The following is a 25,478-nucleotide window of genomic DNA, read 5'->3' on the forward strand; positions in this document are numbered from 1 at the left end:
GATAATTGTCTTGACGATCTGTTTACCTTAAGGGAACTTGACGCTGCGCTTGCGTCTTTAAAACCCAACTCGTGCCCTGGTCCGGACGCCATCAAATATGCCTTTTTAAAACATATGGCCGCTGATGTTAAAAACTGGCTGCTAAACTTTTTTAACCAATCATGAACAGATGGAGAGGTACCTGACTCGTGGAAAAGAGCAAGAATTGTTCCTTTGCTAAAACCTGGAAAGTCGCCACTGCTTCTCTCGTCGTATCGTCCTGTCGCACTTGCAAGTTGCGTAGGAAAACTGATGAAAAAAAAGGATCAATAGGCGCTTAGAATGGTATCTTGAGCAAAGAAATACGTATCCGAAAATAATGCATGGTTTCCGTAGAGGTCGGAGCTCAATAGACTCTGTTATCGACCTTGTTACTTACGTAGAAGAAGAAAGAGCAAAGCGCAAAATCACAGTTGCGGCATTCCTCGACGTAAAGGGAGTGTTCGATCGTGCCACACATGAGGCTGTCCTCCAAGCACTTTTAGAGGTTGGTGTAGGGGGGCGTCTCTATGCATGGATAAAGAGTTACCTCACAGGACGCTCAATTTTCATGACGACGCAAGAGGGTGATACAGCCGATCACTACGTCTACCGAGGGGTTCCTCAAGGAGGCGTTTTGAGCCCTATACTATTTAACCTTACACTCATTCGACTGGACCAAGTGCTGCCGTCCAACCTTAACGCGTCATTATATGCAGATGATATATGTATATGGGCCTCTGGTTCTACTCGGGTGCAAGCAAAAGCAAGAATACAGGTTGCATTGAGAAGACTTCAAAAATATCTTTACCTTCGTGGCCTTGAAATCTCTGCCGCCAAATCAGCCGCCATCGCTTTTACAAGGCGTAACATGGATTCATATCCCCTACGTATCTGTAACCAGACAATTCCATACGTAACTAGACATATGTTCCTTGGAGTATACATTGACAGGGGATTGACATGGACGACGCATGTCGCTTATTTAAAAAAGAAGCTCACAGGCTTTGTTGATCTCTGTCGTTTTATTAGTGGCACTACGTGGGGCGGGACAGTACCGGCTCTACTCCGTCTATATCGAGCTCTTTTTGTAGGCTTGCTGCGATATAACCTGCCCGCAATACATGGCCTATGTCAAACAAATGTCAACACAATCAAAAGCGTACAAGCGCGCGCTCTTCGTGCATGTCTTGGACTTCCGGCTTGTACCTCGACCGCTGGCCCAATTGCAGAAGCTCACGCTACACCGGTGGAAGTTTTGCTTCTACTGGAAACAGTTAGAGTCCACTTAAGGCACATTACGAAACATACTAATCACCCTCTCTCTAATATTGGCCTTCAACGTCAACACTCAAACTACTCTAAAGCTCTGTTCCAAATAAGAGCCCACTTTCCAGATGATCTTGCACCGGCAAAGGTTTCAATAGTGCCCCCATGGAGGCTTCCCGTGCCTGATGTCACAGTGGACATTAAGGGAATCAGGAAGAAAGCAAACACCCCAATCTCCGTAATTATGCAACTTGTATTATCGAATATACTTTGTGATCATGCGTCAACAACTCATGTTTACACCGATGGGTCAGTAAGTTCGAATAGCTCAACAGCATGTGTGGTTACAGCAAGTCACTTAACAACGAAGACATTCAAGCTTAGCCACATGACGTCATCTATGGCCTCTGAATTAGTGGCAATTAATCAAGCACTTGAAATGATCTTCCCGAAGCCGCCCGAACACTGGACAATATTTTCGGACTGTAAACCGGCACTACAAGTGATATCCACATTTATGAGACATAATCAAAACGATCAAATCCTTATTGACGTTTTACTGAATCTTAAAAGATGCTTCGACCTAGGACACACTATTAAATTCCAATGGATCCCAAGTCACCGTCACATACCTGGGAACGAGGCAGCTGATGCTGGTGCGAAATCAGCCCATTTCTTAACCCCCAACGTCATGGTGCCGTACTGTCAAAACGACATACGGTCTCTCATTAATCACTACGCCTTCACCGAAACAAGAAGATTGTGGCATACTGCGACCTATCATCAGTATGGACCCCTCTACGCTTTGGATCCGGATCTTTCATTCCACACTCCAAGTGATATGCCACGGCGGACAGAGGCAGTGATACATAGAATGAGACTCGGTGTAGCGTACACACACAAGTTCCTTCATCGGATTGGACAGGTCACAACACCTAAGTGCCCAAGTTGTGAATCCATTGAAACAATTCATCACATCTTATGTGAATGTGTCATCTACGACGCAGAAAGGACACAACTCAAAAACACGCTAGCATGCCTAGACAACCGACCCTTCTCCGTGACTACAGTGCTTGGTGCTTGGGACAATCCACACAAAGAAGCCAAGGCCACAAAAGCACTAGTTAGATTCCTAAAAACAACACGCCTGGACTTCTGCTTATAGAAGATGACCTTCATTGTTAGTGAATAGCGCAGTGTTAGTGTTCAAACTTTGTAATTCTTAATTTTTTTTTTTAACTTTCTGTTCTTTCTTCTCTCTTTTATTCCTCACACCCCTCTCCCCCAAAACAAAGTAGCAAACCGGGACAAAATACCCCAGGTTAACTTCTTTGTCTTCCTTTCTGCCCTTTCTTCCTTCCTATCACGATATTAACCATCTTCCCCCTCCAGATTGAGAAAACGACGGTCATCGTCAATTCTGGAGACGAAAGGAGCGACGACGTAAGTTCACGCGTTTCTTTGTTTTCGAGTGTAGCGGCAGCGTCACTTGGTTGCCGACATAACGATGCGTGTATGAGCGCGCGTAGCCAACACCACATAATATTGTCACTTACAAAAGTGAAAAACCCGTGCACTGGAATTTTGTCGTCGTCAGAGCGAGATGGAGCGCCGACACAGATTGGCCACGAATGTTGCGTCAGCGCTCGGCTGGGCCTCGTGTCCAATCAATGTGTCGAAGGACGCCCGGCTCTGGGCTTTGCCATCCGAGTGCGATGACATCACGTCGAGGTAGAGGAAGCGGAGCCGACGCTACGACCTAGTGGGACCAATGAAACTGCGTCAAAAGCAACGGTCACTAGGTCTTTTTCTGATTATGATTGGTTGATCGATAGACGCTGTCCGATTGGTCCCATCAACTCGCAGCGTCGGCTGCGTCTGACTTGAGGCGAAACGAAAGTATCGCTGGAGTTGCCATTGATCCCGCTCAGTTAACTCTCCGATCATAGGATACGCGTTGCGGGCGGATGCGCGTTATGTGCAAGCCCAGACTTGGAAGTAATCCGTTACAAGTAACGGGATTACTTGTAATTAATTACTTTTCTTGTAATTTAGTAATTAATCCGTTACTTTTTTGAAAATGTAATTTGTAATGTAATCTCATTACTTTTTCAGTAACGAATTACTGAAATTACTCGTTACAATTCTTCCGTCCTATCAAAGAGAAAAAAATAGTGGGAGGAGGGTGATGCAACGGCCTTCGCGCTTTTAGCATGCTAACACAAGACTCGGCTGAGGTGCTGGCGTGGGAAAGGAAAGGAATTCACGCAAACCAAGAGAGCCAAGCCAGAGCCAGTTTCGGGACCCGTTCGTACGGTCAGCCAAGCTGGGCGGATTCGACTGTCTACATGAAGGCAACAGGCCTCGACTTCTTGGAAAACGAAGGGACTGCTTCGAGGGCACAAAAGAGCAGAAAACTAATGGCCCATAAAACCGTCGCGTAGGGTTCGTGAGGACTAGGGCCGCGAACACTATGACCGTGGTGCATACTTCCGCTCCCCTCCCCTCTCCTCCTTTCTTCCGCATCCCTCTGAGTTTTGTCCCCCAAAAACCAATCAGTGGTGTTTTTTTTTTTCGTTTTGTTTTGTTGTTGTTACACAAAACCGCCTTTTGCTTGTCAATGTTCCTGCCTAGACACGCCCCCCCCCCCCCCTTCCCCCGGGCCAACACGAAAAAAAAAAAAGCTCTACTAGGACCTCGCTCTGCTCACCCTTGACAGCGCTGTGAAAGCTAAATACTGGGTGAACCAACCAGCTATGTGGCTTCTATCACATGACTTTGCACTAGCAGACGCATAGGGCATAAACATAAGGGGTGCGATGGCAGGAGTTTATTGGAACAAAAAAAAAAGTTGGCGTCAACCCTGCTGTCAGTTTAAACTGTAGCTTTGGACAGCAGGCAATAAGCTGGTCAGGGAGCACAAGAAAACGGCTTGGGACATCCAAGCTGGGGTCCTCGTCAGCGGATTGCGCCTGCGGGAACTTGAACCGAAATTTTAGGGAAAGGGAACACCAGCCCGAGTTTTCTGAGAATAAACAGTGGCTGACTTGGACACTGGTGTTGAGAAACCGCCTGTAAACGCGTGAAAGACATGGAAGCGCGCTGTTCACTGAAAATAGTTTTTTTTTTTTTTTTATAATTTATAAACGGTATAATCAGTGCAGCTGAGAGCTTGTGCATTAATATTCCGTGTGACGTCTTGGTTCTCATAAGTTTGGTGATCAAGAAAAAAGATCAAGTGTGCCATTTGGTCGTATAACAGCCTTCATAAAGAAACGGGAGTCTTTGAAATGTACCCAGACGTAAGTACCGCATCTTGGTCTCACAACCTGTCTGATTTAGTAGGTAAACCAGCCCCTATTTAGGCAACACGCAGCAAACATACAAAAACCATATCTTCAGGGGAATAGTGTTTTGAAGCTCGCCGATTCCAAACTCGGATTAATTCGAACGGTGTGCATGCCTCAACCGCCCAAGTGCATTCGTCGCAGGTTCGTGGGATTTAGTTCTGTCACGGCTTTATACAGCGACACAGCGAAAGGCTCACTTATCTTGATTACCCGTTTAAGTCCTTTATGAATTTATAGATTCGTTCTTCTAAAATTATTATCCTAAAATGATGTGTACATAGTACTGATAGTGTTGCATTTTTTATTTAATTTTGATGAGGCTCGAAATTTTCCCCTTCAAACACGCAGTATACAGTGGGGTGATTTCAGATAAGATCGACCAAAGGGTGGCTGGTCGACATTTTTAAATCAACTGATGTTTTTATATGACATTGTCTAGTGTCTGGTATAAACGAATCCACACTTAGTTTTGACCAGAAAAAAAATTTGCAGACAAGAAAAATCGTAAGGCAGGGAGAGGTGGACAGTTGCAATAACGCGCACTGATGGAGGGGGCAAGTTTGAAAGTGAATAATTAAAACAATAAAATTAGGAGAATTTTAAAACTTTTTACAAACAAACTATGGGTACAACTTGCTTGTAATATAAAGTTTCTAAAAATTGACAAACATGCCGACTCGAACGACAAATGGCAAACTTTGGAAATCTGTATCTCATGAAATAATTTAATCATTATTACATAACTTGCAGACATTATTTTACTAATATATGGCTATTATTGAAAAAATAAATAAGGTATCTGAGTGACACAATAGTTACAATATATTTAGGCAAACATGGGAAAAAAATCAAACAAAGAAAAATTCCAATGCGAATAAAAAAAAAACTCCACCTTCGATATTTTTAAAATTTGGGTACCCTGTTATACTCTATTTCGGCATTCATTTCTATTAAAAACATGTTGCATCATTGCACTGTGAAAGAAGAAACAACTCCCCAAAGTATGGTCCTTTTTCAAAGCCTACACTTAGCAGTGTCCTATACAAGAAGTGACTCTGAGTTCCAGTTTCATGAAACTTGCACAAATCTTTTATATACATTTATTCAGATGAGGTCATTGATAAAAAGAGCGATCGGTCACACAGTAAAAGGGAGGGGAAACTATATACAGCATTTTACATAAGCGTACAAAGTGGTATCATATTAGAGACTAATGATTTGAGAAAAGATGATGCAGTGTGAAGTTGTACCTTCCGGTATATTTTACATCTAGAGTAAAATAAATAACTTTACTTCCACACACAAAAACAAAGATATAATAGTAAGATATTTAGGTTGACTTTGTATTTACGATTACAAACAATTTCAGGTGACGGATGCCATAGTGCCTACCTGGAGCAGCTTCGATGCTCTCGGTGTATGAATGAATCGTGGCAAGCCGATATATTTTATCCTGCTCGAGGATAACATTTTGGGATTTTTTTTATAGTGATCAGATAAAAATTATTAGTAACCACCAACAAAAACAGTAGGTTAAATACCCCGTGAAGAAAAATGTGATAAATAAGATGTCCCTGCATTCAAAATGAGCAGTCCTTGGGAAATCAAATTCGGCACTTTACGCTAAGGTTTTCCTCGCTGTACCCATTTAATAAAGTTGCTTCCAAGCAGATCCGACTGTCCGTGCTACATATACGTCACAGGTCCCTTCTGTTGATGACTTGCTGAGCCGCCACGCGTGCCAAGACTGAATGCCAGGGAAGGCGCGCACCGTCAGCCACTCTTCTTTTTTTTGTTCACGATACCGAACAACCTCATTTTCGTCCAGATATACAAGATGCACGCCTTTCAGTTTCTTTGATAGAACGCTCACCATTGTCCTGGCCGTCTGAATTGCGCTTACTGAACGTTCTCTCAGGTTGTTCAGCGTGGCCTGGTGCTTCACGAGTCCGCCAACTCCGTCACATGCATTTTTCCCATATCCAGATGCAGAAAATAACCACTGGGCTTCTGGGCAATCGTCCTTTGCAAATTGGTGAAGCTGGTAGCGATTCTTGAAATGACTGGCGGCGCCGTCACTTACGTACGTCACGTACGAGTATACCGCAACGTTGTCTTCAACCCACTCCTTCACTTTTTCTAGAGCCAAGCAAGCGTGAGCGGCGTCGTGACACAGGTCCTCACTGATGATGGCAAAGCTGTTTGTAGATTTTCTTGTCGTCACTACACATGTAAATATCGAAACTTGTTTTTTTTCCAGTGATATGCTTGCACTTCGTCAGGAAGCACGATGGTCCAGTTTTCAGCAAAGTCAAAATGAAAGACAATGCTGGCGCGTTGCATGCACTGTTTTTCATCGTAGATCGCTTTACCTTGCGTTTGCCGGTATGGTTGTGAAGTACCCAACTTCCAACCGTCACTTGGATGACTTTTAGGAAAGTCTCAGGTTCCAAAGTTTTTTTCACAAGGTCGCCGGACTCCCATGTTGCAAGCACAATCTCTTCATCCCCCGGGATATCAAGTTCCTGGAGTGTAAGAAACTGGCCTTTTGGGCAGTGATCACAGTCTCCTTGAAGGCACAGTTCTGTTGCTGGGTCGCACAGAAATGCCGAGTTCATTTCACCAGTGTTGAATGTTGAGCCTGTAACGTTCTCTAGAGCGGCAATACAAAGATAATAATTGGCGCAGCGCACAAAAACGCACACTTCCTGGTGTGGAATACATTGGACCCATCTAGGGCGCAACGAATAAAATTTCGTTAGCCCAACGCCGGAATCGGGATGCTTGTCTTTGTATATACGGAAGGCCTCTCGTATTGAGCGTGTCATGAAGCGCTTTGGCACGAACGTTTTCTCTCCGTTGAGCATGACAGAGATGACGTCCTTCTGGTGGGGAATTTGGCGCGAATATTGTAGCTCGTCTTTCGTGAAGTACTCTAGGGCAGCAGACAGGTTCTCAGGGCTCACCTTGCACCTCGTGTAAGGATCCGGCTCATACCACACGCCATGCTTTTCCTTGAGTTTTCGGGATATACTGATGAGGTACATTGAGGCCTGTGGAATCATCTTTTGAACCTCATTCTTCGTCAGTGTTGACGGCAAGAGTGTAAGCAGTTGACAACGTTCCCGGAGAGAGGTGGCGGTTTCAAAGGCCTGCCGAAAGTTGTCCACCCACTCAGTGCATGTGGAGCATGTTGGTTCGGACGACCCCGATGGTGCGTCCTTGTCGTACGCAATACGTAGCCTTGAGCGTATATTCTTGACAGCAACCTGATCCAGTTCTGTCTGCTTTTTCTTGACATAGGCAGGCCTGTCCCGACTTCTTACGACGCTTGGTTGTCTCAGCGGCGACACATCTGTAGGTAGTATACAGCGATTTAGATCTTCAATTGCTTCTTCAGCTGGCACAAATATGTCAGGGCACTGCTCTGAGTTTCGCATCGAGATCTCCTTAGTGATGTGCATGAAGCAATGGTAGCACAGGTAGTCCGTCGCACTCACTTTGGTGGAACAGTCAGGCGGAAGAATTTGCTTCAACGAGTTTAGGTCCAACTCGCCAACACTTCGAAAATTCCGCTGCTTTGGTATAGTCTTTTTGTGTTTGCAAAAGTAATCTGCACAAAACACTCGTTCGGAGCTCCAGGACGTCTTCATAATGTATACATAAATAATAGAAATTAAACCCCAACTGATGGCATATAATTGCCAAGTGAAAGAACTACTGGGTGCACAAGTGACAAGTCCGAGGCTGAGGAGCTCACTCACTGCAAACGTACATTTGAAAAGAGAGGTCACAACTGAGGCTGTCGGCAAAGCTTGATCCACGTCAAAGGAAGAAAGAGGGAAAGTCTCCAGACAAAAAATTGTGGTCAGCGGCCTTCGAAAAAGACTTTCCGGAATCGCACTGTCGTCCCTCCACGCGCTGATATGAAAGCACCCGAGCTTCTACCACGTGGTTCATGACACAGCCTGAGCCATGTCGGCGACCGGTTTGCGAGGGGTTGGCGGTGGGGTTACGTTGATGGTCACTCGGATTCGCCCTTGCTGTACTGAGCTACCGCCTGCAGTGCCTTATCGCCGGCTGGTGTCAACAACGAGAACACACACACACTGTCTACACCAAAACTACAAGCGTTCACCGCACACGCGTCGCCGCCGCTTTATAGCTTTTGTGAAATTGCTTTCTTTTGCCGCGGAGAACCGCCTTATCTTAACTACGCGACTGAAATCCTTCCAGGCGGGCGTACAAAAGATCAAGCGTTTCGAGAAATGCCCGTGGAGTAGAACTATGGGAAAATTCGGAGCCCGCGATGTCGATATCGTCGCCGTTGTGTTAGTACGCCGTCGCGTACTGCAGTCCCCCGTTGGGGGAGGGGGGGGGGGGGTCTTACTACGATAACATGGCGACAGCGTTTACACTCTATGTATTTACGCGAGGCTCGAGTATTTGGGGATAATGCTGCCGGTTGGTGTGCCCCTTTGTGCCTGATATTATCGCCCGTGACGCCAGCGAGTGAGATGGCGACAGGCATGACTGCTCAGTAAACAGGCGTCGGCGGCCATGTTTTGCTGGTTGAAGCGAACCCCCTTGTCCTTGACAGCGAGCGGGGAAATGCGAAAAAAAGATTGCATCGGCCGTTTTGCCAGAACTAGCGACGAGTGTCGTCTGCGGTTTCCGGCAACTATTTTGCCATAATCATGAGCTTAGCGAGGAAATGATTTTTGCTAGCCACAGAACACTACCACGCAGAAAGGGAATGCTTGAACATGTTTTTGTTCTGGATATATATCAGGGATATATATGAGAGAGAGAGAGAGAGAGAGATGAAGGTAGAGCGGAAGAGGGAATAGCATATAGTGTCGCAGGAGAATAAAGTAAACAAAGTTCTATAGTGGCCGATGGCTGCATGATCTTTTCTCGGATCACTAGTCCGTAATATTATACCTCTTTGTACACAGTAGTTTCTCCTTAATGTAAGTGTGTGAACGATTTCTTTAGTTATCATTGGCCTCATCTGAATAAAAATATATAAAAGATGCGTGTTGGTTTCATGAAACTGGAACTCAGAGTCAGTTCTTGTATAAAACACTGCTAAGTGTAGGCTTTGAAAAAGGACCCTACTTTGGGGAGTTGTATCTTCTTTCTCAATAAAATGATGCAACATGTTTTTAATGGAAATGAATGCCGAAATAGAGTATAACAGGTTACCTAAATTTAAAAAAAATCGAGGGTGGTGTTTTTTTTTTATTCGCATCGGAATTTTTCTTTGTTTGATTTTTTTTCCATGTTTGACTAAATATATCCTAACTATTGTATCACACAGATATCTTACTTATTTTTTAAATATTAGCTATATATTAGTAGAATAATATCTGCAAATTATATCATAATGATTAAATTATTTCATGAGATACAGACCTCCAAAGTTTGCCATTTGTCGTTCGAGCAGGCATGTTTGTCAATTTTTAGAAAAATAATTAAATTTTAAATAAATATGATTACTTTATATTACAAGCAAGCTATACCCATAGTTTGCGCCTAAAACGTATTAGATTTCTCCTAATGTTATCGCTTTAGTTATTCACTCTCAAACGGGCCCCCTCCATCAGTGCGCGTTAATGCAACTGTCCACCATCTCATGCCTTACGATTTTTCCTGTCCCCAAGTATTTTTTTCTAGTCAAAACTAAGTTTGGATTCGTTCATACCAGACACTAGACAATAACATATAAAAACATCAGTTGATTTGAAAATGTCGACTAGCCATCCTTTGGTCGATCTTTTCTGAAATCACCCAGTGTCTGTTTCGTGCTTTTTTGGAGTAACGCAAAAGTAATCGAGTAAAGTAACGAAGTAATTAATCAACTACTTTTTACGGGGAGTAATTTGTAACGGTAATCCATTAATTTTTAGGCCAAGTAATTGTAACTGTAATTAATTACTTTTTTGAAGTAACGGGCGCAAGTCTGTGCAAGCCTACTGCTTGTCAATCGCGCGTACAATTTATTTGTTCGTCATTGGCGTATCATCACGTCCTCTGACCACGCGAAAAAAGGGCGTCTTTGACGTTTAGGATGTCGGTGATAGGTGTGTCACATATCGCTATCTCGCTTCTTTTTGCTTTTATATAAATTTGAGTTTTTATTGTTTATTACTTCCCCCCCCCCCCCCTCTCTCTGTCTCTCTCTTTTAGTTTCTCGCCTCCTGGGACGATGGGCAAGACTTCGTGAACATCATCGTGAACAATATCATTAACGAGACCTCAAAGCAAATGCGAAGTTTATGGGAGAATACCAGCGATTCTTGCGAAGAGTGTTCGTAAGTCTCACCAAAAACTACTCGGGGTCGGTGTTATAATTTTTCCACAAAATGCGCCGCAAGACAAGGACAGCGTAAGTGATACAACACGAAGCGCTTCGTGTTGTGTCACTTACTCTGTCCTTGTCTTGCGGCGCATTTTGGGAAAAAGTAGTCATGTACCAACTGGCCCATCTGTCACTATCGATATTATAATGTCCGTGTTTTAATTTTTTTCTTTGTGCTGTCAATTTTGTTTGGACAAATTATGTGGTCAGTAAAATTGTAAATATTAACTAAATAAAAATAAAATACCGTCGTCCACTTTTTTTTATAAGAGGGTCAGTGTAACGTTATTAGGAGAGTTCCTTCCTCACGGTCTTGTGTGAAAATAAATATGCTTTCAAGATCGCCTCTTCTTCCTCAAGGGGGATTCACCCACGATTTATTTGTAGTCTTTTCTTCAATAAGAGGGCCTTTTTTTTTTCTAGAACAAAAGACTTGGTGCCACCTGCAGCTGGGATTAGTAGGTAGACGCAAAGCTAGCTGCGTTTGTCTCTTCTACTCACACTTCGAACACACTAGGACACCGAACGCCGGCATCCGTCGTTCGCGTTGGAACACTGAGTTGAGGCCATGGTGGTTGAGACAAAGGAAGCTAGCTTTGCGTGGTCTACCCACTAATTATTCCGGTAACCGGACAAAAGCTCACCGGACAAAAGCTCACTTGTTTTTTCACAGACCCAAACAAAAGCTCACCTCTTTTTTTTTTTTGCTACCCGGGCAAAACATGGGTTGGGATAAAGTGCAGACGCGATGGACATCAATTGCACCATTTTTATGAGAACTGGCATCAGATCTCATGTAAAGGTGTGGAAAAATAAGTTATAACAGGCAGAGAAGCAACCGTTTTGGGACCAAAATTTAAGTGGCTGAAAGTGAGTGGAGCTGATAAGATCAAGCTTGCTTGACTCAAGGTATGCCGGAGCACCCTTGTGACACGCCCAAGAAACTTTGTGAACCGAAGTTTTGAACCCGAAGAGTTACGGAAGAAGCGAAATCACCCTTCGATGACCTCGCTTTTTCATTGTGCTTATGTCACGCTAAACACGCACATAGACGTTAGGCACAACGTTTCTTCATTAGTAATGCATTGGTTGTCTTGGGGTTTGGTAATATTTGAAGTGAATGGCAAGGAAAATCAAATTCTTTCCGTTATTAAGAGACATAGATGTATTTGATATCAAGAATTATCTCAGGGGGATGTGGAAGGAAAAATAAAGCAAAACTGTAATAAACGAACCATTGAGTTGCGAATCTTTAAAAATATTTCGAAGTAACGGGAGTTGGGCCTATTGCGGGAAGGGGGGGGGGGGGGGGGGACAAGTACAAGACAGATGACCAATTTCGAAAGCTGTGCGGGACTTTGGATAGGCTGGCGTTCCTTCCACCACAGCTTGTGCCCGAAGGACTGACCTACATCAGGGAAAAGTCTACCGGTGACATCGGGGACCTGCTGGACTACTTTGATTGCACGTATGTCAACGGCCCCTTCCGTTATGCTTCTGCTCCTTCTGCGGCGGTACCGAGAGCGAATTCTTTCCTTTGCCTGACTGTGCGCCGACGACGACCGGAGTTTCCCCCGGAACGGTGGAATATGTACGACGCCACTCTTCGTGATAAAGATCGGACGAACAAACCTGCGAAGGATGGAATACTGGGTTCCAGAAGTCTGTCGGCCACGTCTACCCAAGCGTCGGGAGGTTGATTGAACGCCTACAGGAAAATCAGGCTCTCGTTGCCGCGGCATTGACACAAGCCTGGTAAGGTGAATCCCCAGCAAAGCGGGTACGAAAAACCACTCTGCACTTGCAGAATCGTTTGAGAAATATTTTCGAGGGGTTCCAGGGACTCCCAGATCTACCAAGACTGCTGGAGCTCATAAGGGACTGCATTCGCTTCTAACAAATCGATAAATAAACTTGTTTCTACTCTAATCAACAAACCATGCGCCTGTCAGATTTAATTTATCGTTGCGTTTTAGTGTCGCAAGTATGCACCTAAGTGGGCCGCAGTCGTGTTAAGACCAACATGAAATTTTCTCCTGGTGATTCTTTTGCCCGGGTTTGTGAAAAAATGGGTGAGCTTTCGTCCAGTGGGCTTCTGTTCGGTGAGCTTTTGAGTGGCGAGCTTTTGTCCGGGGTTCAATTATTCCAACCAGAGTTCAGTATCCTGCCGTCCCCGCACATTGTCATCTCCTCCTCTCCCTCCGATCGTATGACTCGATGGTAATGTCAGATAGAACGTTAATTATGACCTTTGTTTTCGTTACCTTTTTTTTTTTTTCAGGGCACTTTCACCGTTCTCTCACGAGATACAGTACATTCATCGAAGAAACGTAATTGGTAAGCACGCTTCACGAAGCGTTTCATTTAATGGACAGTTTTAGTATAGTGTTCCTGGCTCCTACGTACGCAATACGCAATAGTATAGTGTACGTTTAAAGCCCTCTGCTCGGGCCTATTTTAGTTGTGCGGTTCGTAAACGTTGCCGAGTGAACATCTCGCATGATCTTCTTCGCTCAATTTGCCACAGCCGTGGCATTCGTGCTTACAACGCCACGATGCTCCTCGAAAGAAACATTAAAAATTAAAACGTTTCCAATCATTTTATTTTTAATTAAGCCAAGCCGCAGCGCCGCAGCTGCCTGGCCGCAAGCCGGTCAAGCGCACTTCTCAGCGAGATACGGAGGCTAAGAGTACGAGTGGGTTGCCAAATCCGATCACGGACGGTTGTCAATCGTCCCGTAGAAAGGGCACAAATCGAACTTATCGCGGGAATAGATCCGGTGACCTATTGATGTCCGGTGCACGGCGAAAACCTGGGCGATATTTTGAAGAGTCGTTCGTTCGTCGGTGACGAACTGCACGAAGAGGCTTAGTGTTAAGCAGATCGCAGCGTTCGCGTACGTTGCGAGCAGTAAACATTTGCACTGTGCAATCCTCCAGCTGCGCGGCGATCTGACTTGACTGCGCGGAAGGTCCCGGAGAGAGTTGCACTTTATTTGCGTGCGCAAACCTACGGTCCAATAAACTGTCTAATATTTCTCCCTCGTGCGTGATCTCTGAAATCAAGCTCGAGACCTTTGTGGGATTCGCCCTTTGGGGGTTACCACTTAGAAACACAAAGGTTCCATGGGTCCGTATAAAGACGTGTTTATTGACTGCAACGTCAGCACGCTTCGCTCTTAGACAATGAAAAGTCTGGGCGCTGGCTCAATTGCCAGTATCACCCGATCGGTTTCCCGCGCTGCCGCATTAGACAGATTCACGGGAAGTCGGAGGCCCACAAAGAAAAACCGAGCTCCGTAGAGCCAGGGCCTCCGCCGACGAGCGCCCCTGGCCCACCTTCGGGGCCAGCTTATGTAGCCTCGGAGAATGGACGCGCCCGGGGAGGCCACTAGCAGTCGCGTCCATTATAACTCTCAAGGGTGTGCCGAAGGCGCGTTCACCCAAAATGGGCAAGGGAGAGCCGGCCCCTTCGGGGAATTCGGCCTCGTGGTTCCTTGTATCCGGGAGGCCGACGCCATTGGTGACGACGGCTCCCACGGCCTGCTTGAAGCTAGGCCTGGATAGGGATAGAGGGAACCCAATGGTTCCCACACTCCCCCCTTCTCAAGGCTAAGGTAGGCCTAAAAATAAAATGGCCTACCGGCTCTCAAAACAAAATAAAAAAAACGAAACGCTAGAGCGAAGGAGCATGCCGCGAAGAAAAACAAAGAAATAAAAAAACGATCAGCGCGGTACATGCTGAAAACTCTAGCTCGCTGCTTGACAGTACCCCGGGTACAGTCGAACTCTTCAGCCCACGCTTCGTGGCAGGCTTACCGGAGCAGCGCTGAAGGGTCCAAGTAGGGGCCCGGCCGGGGGCAGAAAGGAACGGCCCGGTCACTCCCCGATGAAATGTTCGCGGAACCGCGGAAAGTACGGCGGCTGGGCGTCTCTCCTTGGGGACGCACCATGTGGCACGGGCACTGTCACCGGGTCCGTGACGGGATGCGAGCTGCTTGCTGTCGGCACGGGTCCACAGCTTGGGTCTGCGACGAGATGCCACGTGTTGCTGGCCTGGAGACGAGTCCAGGCAGGAAGAGGGTGGCTGCCGCCATCTTGGCCAGCAGCCGAGGAGCCGGATCTGGACAGGCAGGCCGGCGACGCTGTGGCAACGGCGACGATGACGCTCCCTGGCGTCGATGACACCCCGACATCGAACCAGGGCCCAGGAACCGCCGGGAACTGGAATGCAGCCTGCGCTCTGCCCCCTCTCCCGTTTCGTTCCCCAAGAAGGAAGCTTCGGAAATTCCGAGCAAGGTGGAGCCGTCCAACTGAGGACACTCGACCAATCTCTGAGTGCACCAGGCCCAGAGATAAAAAAGAGGCAGAGACAAAGGTGTCGCTTCTGCCGTGAGTCACGTGCATCGCACTGGCTCGGCTTGCGGAGTTATTGTGAAAATGGTTACACGACTCCGCTTAATGTGAACACGGATGTCCACATACCGAGCTGACTCGCGTCACCCCGGACAATAGATTTGTTCGTGACTGATCGACTAGGCAAAGTTCTTTGTAGCTGCTTTTGCTAACGATGCCTAATCGCTTCGATTTGCGGGCGCAATGAAATGTCAAATGCACCACCCTGTCCTTTCTTGTGATATTGAAACGATGCAGGGCTGCAATCGGGCAGGCTCGCCAACATTGTTATTTTTCAAACATGTTAGCTTTTACCTGAGACTAAAACACAAATGCCCGTGGCCAGGTATAGCACAGCGACCTAACTTCGAAAAGTCTTGGAGCCGCGTGCTGCCCTGGCCAACGCGAACAAAGGAGAGCACCGAATGCACCTCCCAGCCGCGCAGGACAGCCACCTTAAACTGCAATGTTCGTAGAGGCCAAGCGACGTAGCACGAGTTTATCCGCATCAGCAAGAACAGAAACCGATCCCAAATAAAAAAAAAGAACCCCCATGCCAATAGCAGTACAAGACTATTTACGGCACCGATCGGCAACAACACGAGTTGCTCGATCCGGCGAGTACGCTGCCCGGCTGCCAAAGCCCGTCTGCAACAATACGAGTTGCTTAGCGACGTTAGTGGCGAGCGTACCGCCCGGCGGACGCACCGCCCGACTCCGCAGAGTCCGCGAAAGTATTTACAACTATTCACATATTTACACCCCGGATCGTTCTGCTGAGCATCAAAAACTGATCCGTGCTACCGTCGCCTCCCAACGAACACCTCGAGTGCCGTGGCTCACAATCTCGTCCAGTGACCGCATGGCGGTCACCTTAATCGGACACGCAATCATCCCGGGACGCTGCTCAACCTGTTGCACTGCCCGGTAGCACGATTGAACTGCTCCCGGACCCCGCGGCGTTTTCACGTTTCACGTCGCTTTTTACGGGGTCGCAACTCGATAGGTGACCCTGAAAGGTTCCTAACGTTATTGTTGCGTGCGACGCTCACTGACTTTTGGCCGGAGTCGATCGCGGGTAAACGGAACATACTCAATTCTAGTAGCCGAAAACCATGCTCACGCCAGTCCTCTGTCCCTGATAGCGGGAAGGAAAGATCGGAGTAAAAAGGAAATCATTTTGACTCACTCAGTTTTCCCGGGGGGCCTTTGTTCCGGGGTCGCTTGGTCAACCTGATGGCTACTGGTCCGTCGACGCGGCAACGAAGGCCACCATCGGCGGTCTCCGCAACCTAGACTGGGACCGGTGTTGCAGGCACAGCGCATTTTCTCGCTCCGAGATACGCTTTTCGTTTGTGCGCTGACAGGGTGTCCACTCTGGGTGGGCCCCGCGAGCCGTCTCGAAGGCAAAAAGCTGCACTTGCTTCGTGTTGCGTCACCGTGCTTTGTTCGAGAACGGGCTTGACCTCGAAAAGCGCAGGTGCGCCTCCCCAGCGAAGTAGGCTGGCGTCGTCCCGAAAGGGAATGCCTCGGACGTATTCCGGGCGTTTAGTCACCTCCGTTTGGAAGCGAGCTCGGCTGAAAAGACACTGCATTGTGTCCGTGCGTGGCTGACGTGGCCACTAAGCCGTTGAGTGGCGTCGGGTGTCGGGCGTTCGCCTCTCCCTTTGTCCACCTGTTTGATCCTAGGCCGGAAATTGACCTGGTTCGCTATCTTAGCGAAAGGAGATGGATGCTGCTGTCTTTGCAGTCCACGGAAAGCCGCACGTTGGGGCGCCAGATGTGGGATTTCCCCTTTGGGGGTTACCACTTAGAAACACAAAGGTTCCATGGGTCCGTATAAAGACGTGTTTATTGACTGCAACGTCAGCACGCTTCGCTCTTAGACAATGAAAAGTCTGGGCGCTGGCTCAATTGCCAGTATCACCCGATCGGTTTCCCGCGCTGCCGCATTAGACAGATTCACGGGAAGTCGGAGGCCCACAAAGAAAAACCGAGCTCCGTAGAGCCAGGGCCTCCGCCGACGAGCGCCCCTGGCCCACCTTCGGGGCCAGCTTATGTAGCCTCGGAGAATGGACGCGCCCGGGGAGGCCACTAGCAGTCGCGTCCATTATAACTCTCAAGGGTGTGCCGAAGGCGCGTTCACCCAAAATGGGCAAGGGAGAGCCGGCCCCTTCGGGGAATTCGGCCTCGTGGTTCCTTGTATCCGGGAGGCCGACGCCATTGGTGACGACGGCTCCCACGGCCTGCTTGAAGCTAGGCCTGGATAGGGATAGAGGGAACCAAATGGTTCCCACACCTTTTTACGCGCCGGACGAAGTGTCTCGAATTTGTTTCAGACAGGCTATGCCAATGAAACGAAGCTTTCGTTTTACAAATTGTCAGTATTTTTAGAGAGCCACTGACGACTTAAGAAACGAAGCGTGACGCGTCTACCAGACATCTTATAATCGCTCCTCATCCCATGAGATTGCTACATTATCCGATAACAACGCCGAAGAGCGAATCACAAACCTATGCGGAGGGCAAGTTCGTCTGCTTCTTGCGCAGGGGGTAGCGGTGACGTCAGAACGCCGAGCCCTGATTGGCTGATCCCGACCCCCTATCTGAGCGTCGTCTGCTCCTTTGCAACGTCGTCTGCTACCAACGTCGTCTGCGTCTGTCTCACCTTTCCTGCGACTTTCGGAAGTGCAGGGGCTAGATTCACGAAACGATCTTACGCCAAAAATTTGCATAAGACAAAACTTAAGAACAAATTCGTAATCACGAAACGAAATTTTCGTAAGTTTCGCGCAGGTTACGACGAAATCCTACGACAGCTCCGAAGCTGTCTTACGATCAAATCAGCATGGCCGACAGCGTCGCGGTCGCGACGACCCTCGGGCGTTTATGTTTCTACGTGCGCTTCTCACGCGTCCCGACTTCAAGCAGCAAGAAAAAAGTAAAAAGTACTTGAAACAGATTACGACAAACAAGAACGCTGGATCCACAAACACCCGGGAAATGCTCCAACGTCCACGATTCCACCGAACGCGACCAAGCGAGCACGGCAGTTAGGCCTAGCACTCCGCGACTCGGCGAACGTCTGCCCACGACCGGCTGGCGTGCTGAATGGAATATGCCCGCGCGACCCTTGTGAACCCTTCCCGTATTATACTTTGATCGCTGACCTTAATTTTAGATTGAGAGGTCAATTTCTTCCTCTTGTTATCTCCTTGTTTCCCGAGGCAACGGTGACTCTCGCCGGTGAAAAAGCGGTGAATCTCCGACAGACGCAGGAAAGGTAAAGCAGCCATCGCTTTGACTAGCAGACTTAAAGCAGGCGACGTAAACTGCGTCAACCCGCCGACGCCGTTAACGAATGAGGGGTCTCGCCGCACAGGAAAGGAGGAAAAAAAGTATTTGGGAGGGAACTTGCGGACACTAACACGCTCACCCCCTCTCGCTTCTTAGCAAACAAACCTCGGCGCCTCGGGACACCTCGCCAGTGAGTCCTTTGACTTCCCTCCTTGATGCGCGTCTGCTAGTTGTTAGACAAAAACAACGTACCGCTCGAGTTATTTCGTCTGCCCTCTCTGAAAGGCGAAGTCGAGCTCGCTCGTACAGACCTGCACTTCCGAAGGTCGCAGGAAAGGTATGACAGACGCAGACGATGTTGCGAGCAGACGACGTTGCAAAGGAGCAGACGACGCTCAGATAGGGGGTCGCGATCAGCCAATCAGGGCTCGGCGTTTTGACGTCACCGCTACTTCCTTTCTCATGCGCAGAAGACAAAAATGAGACGAGTTTTGGCGGAAAATGATTTACGTTTCGGGTTGGGTTCAAAACGTTGAGTTGTTATAGTAAAATGGAACGCCGGTGAGAGTTTCTAAAACCCTCCAACATTACACGCAGCAACTGTATACTGCCAAGGTGGGATTTTGTATGAGGCGAGTAATGTTTGGAAACATATAGTTAGCAGACGACAGGGGAAGACGCTCCGCTGATGCTTCCTCGTCGTCGCGCAGTGATTGGCGGGTTGTCGGGGTTGTGATCTCTTCCCACTTCGCGCGGATCAGTCAATAGGAATACTCGACTTCTCTCTCATCGCGCCATGAGGGGAGAGAAGGGTCATTCTATCTCTGCTGCGCCGGCAGACAACTACAAACGCCGACGTCGAAATCCCTGCAAAGCCGACATCGAAATCCCTGTATTTATGTGTTACAGACAGTTAAGAAAATTTGAACCTATCGCTTTCAAATTAGCTTAACTCTCTGTTAATATGTATATGTCTAGCGATGGCCTTATCTGTAATAATCGGCCGAATTTCCACATCCGACGCTACGTCTTCGGGGTAAATATTTCGAGAGCTAAGTCGGTAAAAGCATAAATGTCCACATTGTTGTTTTGGGTATGAAAGTGAAAAAGAAAACTTTATTTGTAGAAGCAAGTATGCAAGCGAGCTGATTAGGAAACATCATAACCTAAACCTCGAGACACGGATAAGTAAAAAAAATGGACAAGCCGATGCAAAATCTCGAACACAGCTCTTTCTTCTCCGTGTGCGCGGCGATATGTATAAGGTGTTTGAAATAAACAGGTTCGATCTAAAATGGACCGTAAAAATCGGTGCCTTCACGTAGCAAGCTAAAAGTTTTGTCAAAGGTGTATTTCACTGGTCGGTATTTACCTTGTAAACATACAAAGCGTAGCTTTTTTTTCTTGTAAAAAATACAGCCAAAACACTTGCCGGTGTTAACGACGGACGATGACGCAGGCGACCGAGTCGAGTGGCGGGGCGCGTTTGGAGCACGTATTAGCAAGTTTTAGTAGACCGTGTTTTCTGCTCCGCTAAGCCCCTCCGCTACCCGGAACTCTACAGCCAAGGCCATCGGCGCGCAGGCGCAGTGGCGGTTTCTTTGTAGCGGAGGGCTAGCGGAGGGGGAAAAACGGTCTACTAAAACTCCCTATTGATAGATGGCGCCTGCTCCTTATCGAGACGGCTTGCGACAACCGTGCTCTATTAAAATGAACATAATCTTTTTGTAATGTACGTTCGGTTTAAAACTAAATGCAGACAATAAAAGCAAAACGAGGTAAAAAAAACAAAAAAAAAAACGCGGTTGCATAACGACGGCGTTTTTGCTGTCGACGGATTTTCTCTGCGTGTCGTCTGCTTTCTTTCGCTGGTCGGCGTTATTCCGACGCTGCTTCCAACGCTGCTTCCGACGCTGCTTCCGACGCTGCTTCCGACGCTGCTTCCGACGCTGCTTCCGACGCTGCTTCCGACGCTGTTTCCGACGTTCGACGTTTGGGGCACGTCTTCCCACGTGAAACAAACACGCCCCTCCACTCGACTCGATCGTCTGCGTCGCCGTCCGCCGTTGACTCTTTCAAGCTTTTTGGTCCCATTTTTCCACAAAAAGGGAGCTACGCCTTTGTAATTTTACAATATAAAGCCTATCTGTGAAATACACATTTGATAAAAAGTTTCGATTTCTCCGTGCAGATGACTAGTTTTACGGCCCATTTAAGATCGAGCCTCGTTATTTCCAACATTCTGTGTCCGTTCATTGTTTTATTTCTCACTGTGTCAGAGCGTAGATTATGATCTTATTGCTATTTAATTTTTCAAAACACACCTTTTTCTTTTTTTGCACGTTTTTAGATAAAATTTTTTATGGGTAGTTTTTGGAAGGATCGAGTCAGTAAACAAGTATACTGTACGTTGTTAACATCAAACTGGTCGAAAATATTTCGTTCTGCAATTGCGGCTGTTTTTTTTTTCTTTTTCTTTTTTTCTTTTCAGTGATACCGGCTTTACTATTGCCTCCGGAAAACAGTTTGTTAGGTCTACCCCCGTAAGTGCTTTATATGTTTTGTCACATTCTGGTATACGCAACAAACCAACGCAGCCCACTGACATTACGTCAAAGCGGTAGTGCTGCCGTCGGCGCTGCGCAGTTGCAGACGCTTCGCTTCTCTCGAATCTGGTTTCTACCCACGCTCCGTGCCCGCACCCGGTGTCGGCCAACGAGGGCTTGTTGGTGAACAGCGCGGTGGCGTGTAGTCACCGACAGCCTAAGAAGCGTAGAGCGTGGCTTGTCCCGAGCATTTTAATGTGGCTCCACAAAAAATCAGATTGAGGCCCCAACCGATAAAAACGCGCCGAAGAATCAACCATGAAACGTTATCGTACATTCTGCTTTTTTCAAGCTGTCGTTGAAATCTTTTCAAACCGTGATTATGACGCGCAATAAATAATATTTTGAGATTATAAAAAATGACTTACACATTTAAATTTTTTTTTCTTTTGCAGAATATACGCTTTTAGCAGCCTGGGTGGAATAATCGCCACCAAGATGATGGAAATCATTCTATTTGATGGTGAGGCATATACTGTCCCAAATAATAATTATAAATTAATTCCTCGGGTTTCTGGGCTAAACCTACGTACGCTTTCTCTCCTTTTGTTGTAAGCAAAAGAGAGAAAAGAAAAAAAAAAAGATATTCTCGTTCTTAAGATAGAAAGATGGGCTAATTGTTACGTAGCTTGTGTAGCAGCCAGTAGTGCGGTCTCATACAGGATTTCATGTACAACTTTTTACAATTTAAAGCAGACGGAGGTTCGCATCACTTAATCTTGCGGACGGGTCGTTAGGTTCCCGTCTCGTGTGTGTGTGGTGCCCGTGGTTTCTGCTCTGGGCTTGCGCTAGCCGACTTCTGTGGTACCATGGCGCCACTACAACAAATGCGCCCCCCTGGTACCAGTGGCATGAGGCACCTGTGCTAAAGGCGTGGTGTAGGCGACAGCGCGTCGCTGGGACACTCTCGTTGTTATGCCCAGAGGAGATAAAAATGAAGGTTTAGGCGATCCAGTGAAAAAGTCTCTCAACGGCTCATTTGAAGGACCGCGTAGAATTTGTAAGTTCTCTCTACAACAAGGTATGGCCCTTCCTGTATACAGGCTTAAAGGGGCCCTGCAATCATATTTAAGCGTCTACCTTTTTTGCCGTTTCCACGTCTCTTGAAGTTCGGGCAAGCCAGCGGGCACGGAGAGAGTAACTAAATATCAGTGCGTCATATTTTAACCGGACGACGCGGAAACCTCCTCCACCGACGAGGGCGACCTGCGGTACCGAAAGCGCGCAAAATGTGACGTCTTTGGTCCTGGGCTTACTACTGGTCAAAGCCGCTAAAAGCTTCTTTTTAGTCGAAATACAAAATATAAGTGTCGCGAACGGTTTCAATTACTTATAAAAGTAGTTTTTGTTCACTATTTTAGATGAGAAAAGAAACAAATGGAGTTTATAAAGTACGGAAACAAGAAATGACCCGTCGACATACCCGCCACCAAGCGGTGGAAAAGGCGGCGCATACTAGAAAGAAGTAGTGGGATCAGGCGCCGACACGGAAAGGTCCCGGATGTACGCGGCAGCGCTGCGGTCGTATGGGCAGGAGGATCCGACCGGAAACCGAGCCTTCCGAAGGCCGTTGGTGAGATGCTTTGTGTTGCGGTTTGGCCGTTTCGCGGTATGACAGCGCGAAGTGGCTCCCACTCTGAACTGATCTTTACCCCGTGTTTGCTGTTGTTTGTGGCCAATGAAGTGTCATGCCGAATTAGTGTTTAATCACGCAGCAAAGGCAATGAGAGCCGCTCTGGCTGCCCGTTGCATACAGCCTGTCCAGAACATGCTTTAGTGGCGCCCTCTCGCGCCGTCGACACGGAATGCGGCAGCTGTGAGCGCTCGCGATGAGCTCACTACCCCTCCTCTAGTTCACGGCCGCTCAACCAACCAAGGACGTCATGAGGGAGGTTATTTTTTGCTTGTTTTTGTAATTTTGATTTGCCTATAACTTTTAAAATAAAGCGAATTTGAAGAAAGTAAAAGTTACATTAAGTTACTACGTTCAGTGGGCTCAGGTTTGGTGCAAATTAAAAATGTGCTTGCAGGGCCCCTTTAAGTGACTTTTGGGGGGCCTCCTGGCGACTGAACACTTGCGTAGATTGGGCAAGACCAGGACGTATGAAGACTTGTAGTGAGGGGGGTTGTCGTTTTTTGTGTCGGACGCAAAGAGCATTGCTTCACGAAGTCGTTGGACATGGCTTGTCGGGTCTATGGTGGCTTGTGACATGGGCGGCTGCACCATGTCGGCAGGGAGACTAAGGGGTGAGCCGCAAACGAGCTCTGAAACGGTACAACCCAGGTTCGACTTTATGGTTGAACGCAGGCCCAGCAGCACGACAGGCAAGTTGTCAAACCATGCGTCAGGGAAAGGATAAGCTCGGAGCGCGGACCTTAGCTGCCGGTGGAAGCACTCAACGACATCATTTGCGGCAGGGTGGTACGCTGTAGTGCTTTTCCGCAGACAGCCGAGGCGCGATGTGAGTTGTTGGAATAAGGCCTACTCGAACTGGGGGCCTTGGTCTGTGGTTAGTGCTGAAGGAACCCCAGAACAGCTGATCCGGAGGGAAACTATCGCTCGAGCTACCGCGTCTGCGGTTGCATTATCCAAGAGTACGGCCCCTCACCAGAAGGAAAATCGGTCCACGCAAGTGAGTAAGTAGTGTGAATCAAGGAACAAGCGATCCCGGGGGCACGGGCGCGAGATCGGTACGTGGCTTCGGCACTGGCACAGTTCCGCCTAAGGCACGAATAAAAGCGGAGGTCCCATCCTACAGTAACTTAAGCCCCGTGAAGGTGTACGTGGGCGAACAATGTCCACGTGGACGTTGTCGAAGCATGCCGAAGGCAACGGGAACTGTCCTAGTGGTGTTTGTGTATGGTGCTGTATCTTCTATATCTGAAAGAGTGGACAACAGCTTACCAATGCTCGAATATCGGCGCTGATCTTGGGTTGCACGTACGACTGGGTGACAAAGATTTTACAGGGATGTAAATACGCGTGTTTCGAGGTGATGTGGCACGTACACCCGTGAGCGATATGAAGGTGAACATCCCTCTTCTTGTTTTTGACGCTCCTGCAAGTTTCGGAACAAGCTCTGTTCCAGAAGAGGGCTAGAACGTAAAATTTAGACCCCAACCACGTACCATTTGAGACGTTGAGAGTTAATATAGCTTTCGGGAGCCGTAAAACAGGCAAGAAACGGTGTGCACCCTCATATTGCCGGCAGGTGTACTTCCGGGGTTTTCCTTTGGCAGTGTCACAAATCAAGGTGACATCATGCTCGGGAAAAACGATTTTCTTAAAACGATGGACCTGTTGGCCTGTCTTATGTACTGAAGCTAATGGTCGTGTGTTTGAGCCGCGGCAAGCTCAGCATAGGTGAACTGCTCCTTCTGCATGTTGATGGCGTTGATGTCTAAACGGGACAACGTGTCTGCGACGCTGTTTTCTGATCCTTTGACGTGGCGGATATCAGAAGCGATAACGAAGTAATGTCACAGTTTTCGTGCTGTTAGATTTCGTTTGACTTTTATATGGCGTAGACCAGGGGGTTGTGGTCGATGGCGATGAAAAACGCTTGCCCTTCAAGAAAGTGCCTGAAGTGTTTGATGCCTAAGTATGCTGCGAGTAGCTCCGTTCCTAGAGTGTTCTAAATTGTGTCGGCGTCTTGCAGTTTTCATGAAAAGAACGAGATGGGTGATCATACATCGTTTAATTTTGTTGCAATACGCCACATACTGTGACGTTTAAGGCGTCTACCATAAGTCACGTCGTTGCATTTGAGGAAGGGTGCATCTAAAGTGTAGCACTGGCGAGTTCTTTTTTTAGTTTTTCGACGACCAGCGTCACCTCTGAAGTCGATGTCAGCAGTAACTTTGCTTTGGTGGCAGAAAGCAGTGCTTCCAGTATGTGTAGAATGGTGGCACGTGTGGAAGGAAGCGCCTGTAGAAATTAACGAGCACTAAGGATCGCCGCAGCGCGCGCTCTGTTGTTGGTCTAGGATAATACATGATGACCTTGACCTTGTTTTTAGAGGTCGGATACCTTGAGAGTAGATTTGGTGACCAAGAAAGGTTTACTCCGTTACTCTGAACTGACTCTTGTCGATTCTGAACAGGATGCCATAGTCTTGCAGCCGGCTGAAAAGTTGATTTAGGCGTTTTTTGAGGTCATGTCGTGACGAGGAAATCGTT

At 47.4% G+C, this 25,478-nt stretch overlaps 1 protein-coding gene across 1 annotated transcript in view; it reads left to right on the forward strand.

Annotated features, from left to right (window-relative positions):
- The window catches only part of LOC115317410, a 137,768-nt gene that overhangs the window by 18,216 nt on the left and 94,074 nt on the right, over positions 1-25,478 (forward strand). Inside the window, exons 7-9 of the mRNA XM_040223795.1 lie at positions 2,680-2,730; positions 10,830-10,954; positions 13,283-13,338. Coding sequence (XP_040079729.1) covers positions 2,680-2,730; positions 10,830-10,954; positions 13,283-13,338 — 232 coding nt within the window. The remainder of the gene's footprint in view (positions 1-2,679; positions 2,731-10,829; positions 10,955-13,282; positions 13,339-25,478) is intronic.

Source organism: Ixodes scapularis, unplaced genomic scaffold, assembly GCF_016920785.2.
Source record: "Ixodes scapularis isolate PalLabHiFi unplaced genomic scaffold, ASM1692078v2 PGA_scaffold1__304_contigs__length_218370807, whole genome shotgun sequence".
NCBI lineage: Eukaryota > Metazoa > Arthropoda > Arachnida > Ixodida > Ixodidae > Ixodes > Ixodes scapularis.